Source organism: Peromyscus californicus, unplaced genomic scaffold (assembly GCF_007827085.1).
Source record: "Peromyscus californicus insignis strain IS unplaced genomic scaffold, ASM782708v3 Scaffold_10__1_contigs__length_136768540, whole genome shotgun sequence".
In the NCBI taxonomy this organism is placed as follows: Eukaryota; Metazoa; Chordata; class Mammalia; order Rodentia; family Cricetidae; genus Peromyscus; species Peromyscus californicus.
Genome location: NW_026294391.1, coordinates 48,325,407 through 48,333,542, shown reverse-complemented (window position 1 = coordinate 48,333,542; position 8,136 = coordinate 48,325,407). Strand labels below are relative to the sequence as shown.

The following is an 8,136-nucleotide window of genomic DNA, read 5'->3' as shown; positions in this document are numbered from 1 at the left end:
GATAAAAAACTTATTATATATATATATATATGTGTGTGTGTGTGTGTGTGTGTGTGAAAATGTCAAAGAATAAATAATTTTTAAAAGATAAATCATTTCACAAAAAGCTAAGGTGTTCAAGAAGAAGGAAATATAAATGATTAAGTCCAACACAAAAGACTTACTGTAGTAATATGATTCACATGATTCCATAATGGCAGATGTACAAATATTTTATAAGATCATAGACTACTTAAAGTGAATCATAATGTAAATGCTGCTTAATAAATATACATCAATATTAAGTCATTTATAGTAACACATATAGCTCACTAATGCAAGATGTTAACATCAAGAGATACAAAAGCAGATTAGATGTGGCAATTTCTGGTGAAAGAACATTTTGTCCAATTTTCTTAAAATATGAAACTTCTCTAAAATAGCCTATGCATAAAATAAATCTCTTCTGAATTATCTATTTAGAGTGGAATTTGTTTTACTGGATCATACATGAACACATTCAGTAGGATAATTTTTTAATTTGTTTTTGTGAAACTTTCAGTTCTACAAAATAAAAAGACATATGTCACTAGTGGTTCAATTTCATCAAGTTTCTCTCTTATCATTAATAAGCAAAATATAACACAGTAGACAAACACATGGATTATTATGAAACTTTTGTATAATTCCGCTGCATTTCCTAGTGTTTGTATACATAATTATAGTCTCAAAATATATTAATATATATCTCCATATTAATACTATTATAAACTCTAGTATAGAACATTAATAATATATTCAATTTTTCAAATATTTAAGCTCCACTCAGTAACTTCATTAATATTACTTTTTATAAATGGCAATTATGGTGGCTATAGGAGCATTTGTTTCATTAAATATTTATAGCTCTGCATCACGCATGTACAACCAGCACTTAGGAGGCTGAGGCAAAAAGACTGGAGTTGAAAGTCAATGTGAGACAAAAAGCAAGTCCCTGGGTGGCTAAGGCCATGTAGAGAGACTTTATCTAAAAGAAAAAAAACCCAAACTGAAACAAAACTATAAAATATGTTTATAAGAAAAAAAATTACATATCCTCAAATTCAGGAAACTAGAGAATCAATATCACACTAATAGAGAAACTGCTGATAAAAATAATGAAGATACATGCAAAATTGAATGCCTACAAAATAGCACTAGCGATATTTTGCAGTGGGTAGTTGTTATTACAGAGACTCCTAATTGGTCAAATTATTGAGTACAAATAACTCTGAGTGTTCAGTTGTGAATGGGCCATTTATCTATATTAAGTTTCCTCTACCTAAGGCCTAGAGAAATTTATGAAAGAAGGGGCAGAAAGAGTGTAAGAGTTGGCAGACAGGAAGGAGAGATGAGTTCTGGACATGACATGGATGTTGCACTTATCAACTCATCCCATTTCTGGATACCTGCACAGTGCCTGCACAAGATGAAGCCAGCCAAAATTTCCACATAGATGGGGAGGGGCCCATGAAGATCCATCCTTATTGAAGGAGCTATTTGCAATTGATGAGTGTTGAGAGAAAGTTACTCTCCTTTCTGGATGTGGCTTGTTGGTCACTTATGCCCCAGTATATGTCCACATAGTCACATGCCTGTGGGCAGCACTAACTGAATTAAATGTATTATTAATAACAATACATAAAAGAGGACATGAATTTGGGAGGGAGTTAGTTTGGGGAACAGTACAGAAAGTTGAAGGGAGGCTGGCTGGCTAGATATGACTAATATGCATTCTATACATGTATTAAACTTGCAAAGAATAAAAATATTGTTAAATAATAATTTATATAAATAAATGTATACATATTCCAACTAAAAATGAAATAATCAGAAAAATGATATCAGTAAACTAAAAAGACAAGAATCTTGTTTGTATAAAGGATTTACTATCAATAATGGAATGTTATAACTACATATTATCAATATGACAACATGATAAATGAAGGAAAATAAAGAGTCTTCCCAAAGAATTTCTAGTAATAAATTGATAGGAAATTTTTTTCTTTTATAATTTAATTTAATTTTACATATCATCCATGGATTCCCCTGTCCTCCCTCCTCCCGCGTCCCCCCTGCACCCCAATCCACCCCCCATTCCCATCTCCTCCAGGGCAAGGACTCCCCTGGGGATTCAGCTCAGCCTGGTAGATTCAGTTGAGGCAGGTCCAGTCCCCTCCTCCTTTCACTTTCAGGCTGAGCAAAGTGTCCCAGCGTAGGCCCTAGGTTCCAAAAAGCCAGCTCATGCACTAAGGACATGTCCCGGTCCCACAGACTGGGGGCCTCCCAAACAGTTGAAGCTAATCGACTGTCTCAGTTAAACTGATAGGAATTTTAGAATTAAAAAAATTAATATCCTGTATTTCTTAAGATATAAATGAATAAAAGTAGTGTCTGACAACATAGCAACATAAAAGACAACACACCTAATGTATTTATAAAACATTGCCTATAAAGTGCAACTACTGATAAGAAACTTTTAAATGAACACAGTGCTTCTCATAAGAATATAGCTTCAAGACGAGAAAGGTCAGATAATTGGATTTATTATTCTATCCTCTGTACTATTGTTTAAATTTTGAGGATATTTTCATTGAAATATTTATTATATTACTCTAAGTACATGAATTAAATTTAAACGACCAATATAAATGAGTCTACAGAGAAGTAAAAACTTTTACTAAGAGTCTCAAACTGTGGTCCTAACCCAAAATACTATCAAAATGTGTGTACATGTGTATGTGTAATTGAAAAAGAAGCTGTGAATTTTAGAGGGAGCTGAAGAAGGGAGAAAATGACGTAAAACATATATGAAATTATAAAAAAACTAAAATAATTAAATTAAAAAATATACCATGAAACACTATTTCAAAATAAATTCCTAATATTAAAAGATGTCCTGAGTTATACAGCAAGTCTGACGCTATATTGGACTACATAGCTAGAAGCTGCCTCAAAATGAAAATAAAAATATAATTTTTTTATTATTAGTGTTAACTCAGGGTTCTAGAAGCTCAGGAAGGATGAACAGGAGTTCCAGGCCAGCCTGGGCTATACAGGCATTCCCAGAAAGAAAGGAGAGAAAACTTTTTTGATGACTCAGGGCTCTATCCCCAAAAGAAAATTGACCTCCTAGGGCCCTATCCATAATTTATGGTAAGGTGGTGGACATGAATCTTAAGCTCAAAATTCCTTCATCTTCCTTCCCATTTCAGGACTCTAATGGAAATGAGGTCTTTAGTTCCCAACTCAGCTCATTCAAAAGGTATCCTAGCCCCTTGAAAAATCAATAGGAAAAAAGTCTGTTTTTCCCCTCTATGAACTCTCCCCCTCCTCTTTGGAACAATGGAACTGACCACCCTCGGGGTTCTATTCCAAGAACTAGAAAAGAATGTGGGGGTTGGCAGGAAGAAGATGACTCTGACTTCCGCTTCCCCAGCCTGCGGGGACAAGGCTTTCGTCTGAGAAGTGTGGCCTCTGATCAAGTAAGAGAGTCATCTAAGTATTGTTATGTGCCTTGGGGGATAATCTGAATTAAAATGATGACAACCCTAAACCTCAGTGATTCCCCTCAAACTATAATTCATCTTCCTGGAAAAGAGGTCATGCAGGTCCTACCCTACTCTTGTCTCCAGAGTTCTGGAACACGGTAGTTAGGACAAGCGGCCATTAACTTTACCAAGGCATCTCTCAGGGAATGACGTCTCAGGTGCGAGGCTGGTTGATTCAGGCAGCAGAAGGAGAATTCTTGGAACTTGCTGTGTTACAAACAAGTTCATTGTTAAGATTAGGGAGATTTCATGTTCCATAACTGGTAGGGAAGGGGGCACACACCAGAACTCTGTGTGATATCATGAGTGGATCAGGGAAGCCCCACCCTCACCCCCCAAAATGATATATTACCTCCATTTGTTTCTGATAGGATAGGGAGATGGTACTTTGTTGCTAGGGGCCTTGCCTGGTAAGGACTTTGTTCATTGTGGGCATCAGATTCTTGGTAACAGCAAGGGCTCTAGAATATCTCCTCTCATGCCAGCACTAGGAGTCCTGAGGTCTCTTGAACAAAGTGGTAGCAGTAAAATGCTCTTTGAGTTTTCCTGCGTGCAACTATAGAAGTTTGTAGCACGAACTTCAGAGTAACAGTGACAAGTGGGTATTCAGACTTTACCAACCATGGATATATGGTTGGGAATGTAAACCATGAGCATTTTGACTCTTATTTAGGGGGGACACTCTGTTTTCTCACTCTAGGAATCCCCAACTGGGCTATCATACAACAGTCTAACAAACTCTAATTTCTTTTGCAAGGTTCTTGGGAATCAAGCTGACCTACAGAACAGGAGTCCTGACCAAGCTGAACAAGAGAGCAGGAACACAGTATGTTGCCCTCCAGGAAAACAGAGAAGGAGACCTTCCTAAAAGCAAAGTATTCTTTATTTTGTGATGATATGGTGCTCACATGTTGTCATTGTATCCCTCCAGGTTCCTGCCTTGCCAGTTCTCCAACTACAGTCCTGACCTTTGCCTTTGACCCCTGCAGTCATGCCTAGGAGCCACAAGAATAAGGGCCACTCCCGTTCCAAACATCGTCATGGTAATCAGGCACCTGAGGAGAGCCAAGGTCTCCAGGGTGCTCAACCTGCTGTTCGGAGAGAATCAGCATGTCCTCCTGTTGGCCAAGCTAATTCCCCAAGCTCTTCTAATGCTTGTGCTCCTCAGGGAGCTGCATTTTCTGCCTCTCCTGATGCAGTTATGTCCTGCACAGGCTCTGATCTAGGTGCTGGGGGTCATGATGTCCGTGCTGTTGGGGGAAGTCCACGTGCATTCCAGGCAGAAGCCTTCACTCAGCCAATATGCCGAGATGCTCTTACCAAGAAGGCTAGCATGTTGGTAGAGTTCCTGCTTGAGAAGTTTAAGAAGAGTGAGCAGTTTACAGATGCTGATATGCTGAAGGTTGTCAACAAGAAATACAAAACACAGTTTTCTGACATCCTCAGGAAATCTTCCTCCCGCATGGAAATGATCTTTGCAATGCAGTTGAAGAAAATCAATCCCAATAGTCAGTCCTATGCTATTGTCAGCAAGCTAGGTCTCTCCACTGATGAAATTCTAAGTGGCAAGAGGGGGTTGCCAAAGATGGGTCTCCTGATGACCATCTTGGGTCTGATATTCACAAAAGGCAATCGTGCCACTGAGGAAGAGGTCTGGAAATTCCTGAGTGTGTTAGGAGTGTATGCAGGGAGGAAGCATTTGATCTTTGGGGAGCCCCGAAGGCTCATAACCAAAGATCTGGTTGAGCAAAATTACCTTGAGATCCGCAAGATGTCTGAGGGTAAATCCCCTAGATATTATTTCCTGTGGGGTTCCCGGGCCCATGTAGAAACCAGCAAAATGAAAGTCCTGGAAGTTTGGGCTAAGATCAATGACACCATTCCTAGCTTCTTCCCTACTCCATATGAAGAAGCTCTTAAAGATCAAATGGAGAGAGCACAGCCAGGATCTCCAGTCTTGGCTTGCACAGCTGTCATGGCCAGTGCTCATCCCAGGTGCATGTCCTGTAACTCCTCTCACAAATAGCTGCAACCAAGGTTGAGCTTTCACTTTCTGTTTGAAAAGGAGTCAGCCTTCTATGTAGTGGGGGATTTATGGGTCACAGGAATAAAGCATATATTTTCTTTTTTTTTCTGTTATACAATGAGTAAATGATATATATAATTGCTTTGGTGAGTTGCAAATGTTCCATTAATGGAAAATTAATTTGTTTCACAGCCTTTGTTTCTTGATGTTATGCTTGACACATTTATTATTGCATTTCAATTTTACAACCAAAGAGTTTTGTTACTTTAAAAACCAACTGAAAATTTTCCACAAATTTCTTTTTGTATTGGATAAGGTAACATGAAATTGTAAAAGTGAGTCCCATGGAAATGTAGTGTCACACATTGGTGAAACAGATACCATGATAAATTCCTAATTGGATGTATGGTTTTGTCTGTTGTTTGTAATATCAATTGACACAAACCTGGATTTGATTACTTTACTCAATGTATGAACTAATAAATTATAATAAACTTCTTATTCACTCTTTCATTGTGTCATTATTATCTCCAATGCTTATTAGAGCATCTGTTCTTTGGACCCCAAAACCCAATTCAGTCAGCATTCAAGAGGAATTTAGAGCCTAGTCATAGCTACAAATAAGGAAGAGGGTGAGATATGATATGAAGACAAGTAAAAAGATAATATAAAGAACTAAAGATTTCAAACACCAGACAAATGTAAATTATTTGATGAAGTTAGTTTGGAACATTAGGAATTTCCATTTTCAGTGCACAAAACTCCCAGTGATGCATAGTGGGTTAGGTAAAAATGTGGGGATGGTAATCAAAGACCAAAACCTCAGGTAGCATTATCTTTCAGCAGAGAGACCAACTCTTGAGCATTTATTTGGAACTTTAAAAGTACCAGAAGTAAGTGGCCACCTCTGATAAGAATGGAAGCAGTCTAAGTGATTGCACTAGTGCATGTAAATACCATGCAAAAACTACACACATGATGTCCTAGGATTCTCTAACAAGTATTAGTAATACTATTCTGATAAGAGGAACAAGAAACCACTGAGTTGTCTTTCTTGGTATGGGCTGGTAGACCCATATTCTATTTTAATAAAAGGACATATTTTGTGTCTGTATGTATGCACATATGAATGTGCAAGCATGTGGTACATGCACACACACGTGTGCATGCTGTGGGATGTTCTGTATGACAAATGTGTTGCGGATTAGTCAATAAATAAAACACTGATTGGCCATTGGCTAGGCAGGAAGTATAGGTGGGACAAGGAGGAGAATAAAGCTGGGAAGTGGAAGGCTGAGTCAGAGAGAGACACTGCCAGCCGCCATGATGAGAAACAGCATGTGAAGATGCCGGTAAGCCACGAGCCACGTGGCAAGGTATAGATTTATAGAAATGGATTAATTTAAGCTGTAAGAACAGTTAGCAAGAAGTCTGCCACGGCCATACAGTTTGAAACCAATATAAGTCTCTGTGTTTACTTGGTCGGGTCTGAGCGGCTGTGGGACTAGCAGGTGAGAGAGATTTGCCCTGACTGTGGGCCAGGCAGGAAAACTCAAGCTACATGTGCATTCTTGCATTGAGACCAATGAAGAACACTGAATGTCCTGTTCCATCATACTCTTTATTTCGTGAGACAGGCTCCCTCACTGAACCTGGAGCTAGGCTAGTAGACAGTGACTTCAATGGATCCTCCTATTTCTTTCTTTTTAAAAAAAAATTATTTTATAATTGAATTTAATTTTACATATCAGCCACGGATTCCCCTGTCCTCCCTCCTCCAGCCTCCCCCCTGCCCTCCTCTCAGCTCACCCCCCCCATTCCCATCTCCTCCAGGGCAAGGACTCCCCTGGGGATTCAGCTCAGCCTGGTAGATTCAACTGAGGCAGGGCCAGTCCCCTCCTCCCTTCGCCCAGGCTGAGTCAGGACCTGTCCTTAGTGCATGAGCTGGCTGTTTGGAACTTTGGATCCTCCTATTTCCTATGCACCAAGTTTTTACATGGGTGTGGATACTTGAACTCAGGCTCTCACAGTTGTACAGCAAGTGTTCTTCTGACTAGGCCATATTCCCATCCTCCAAGAGGACATCATTTTTTATTATTTAATTTATTATTTATTTTACAGTCCCCCTATTCTCCCATTCTCTTCCCCAACCCACCCCTAATATATTCCTCCTCTGTTTCTGTTCAGAAAAGGGCAGACCACCCACAGGTATCAACAAAGCATGTCATATCAAGTTGCAGTAAGACTCAGCACCTCCTCTTATGTTTAGGCTAGGCAAGGTAACCCAGTATGATTGAAATAGGTTCCTTCCTAAGAGCCAGCAAAAGCATTGGGGACAGTCTCTGCTCCCATTCTTAGGAGTCCCACAAGAGTACCAAGCTACACAACTGTCACATATATGCAGAGTGCTTCCGTCCCATGAAGGCTCCCTGGTCATTGGTTCAGTTTCTGTGAGTTTCTATGAGCCAGGTTAGTCTTTTTCTGTGGGTATTCATGTGATGTCCTTGACCCCTCTGGCTCCTGCAATCCTTCTTCTCTCTC

At 39.3% G+C, this 8,136-nt stretch overlaps 1 protein-coding gene across 1 annotated transcript; it reads left to right on the top strand.

The window, feature by feature from the left end:
- Positions 1-4,560: 4,560 nt before the first annotated feature.
- LOC128116628 (melanoma-associated antigen B4-like) lies at positions 4,561-5,595 on the top strand. Its single transcript, XM_052748059.1, has one exon. It carries the CDS (start codon positions 4,561-4,563, stop codon positions 5,593-5,595), a length of 1,035 nt encoding a protein of 344 aa, XP_052604019.1.
- Positions 5,596-8,136: the final 2,541 nt, after the last annotated feature.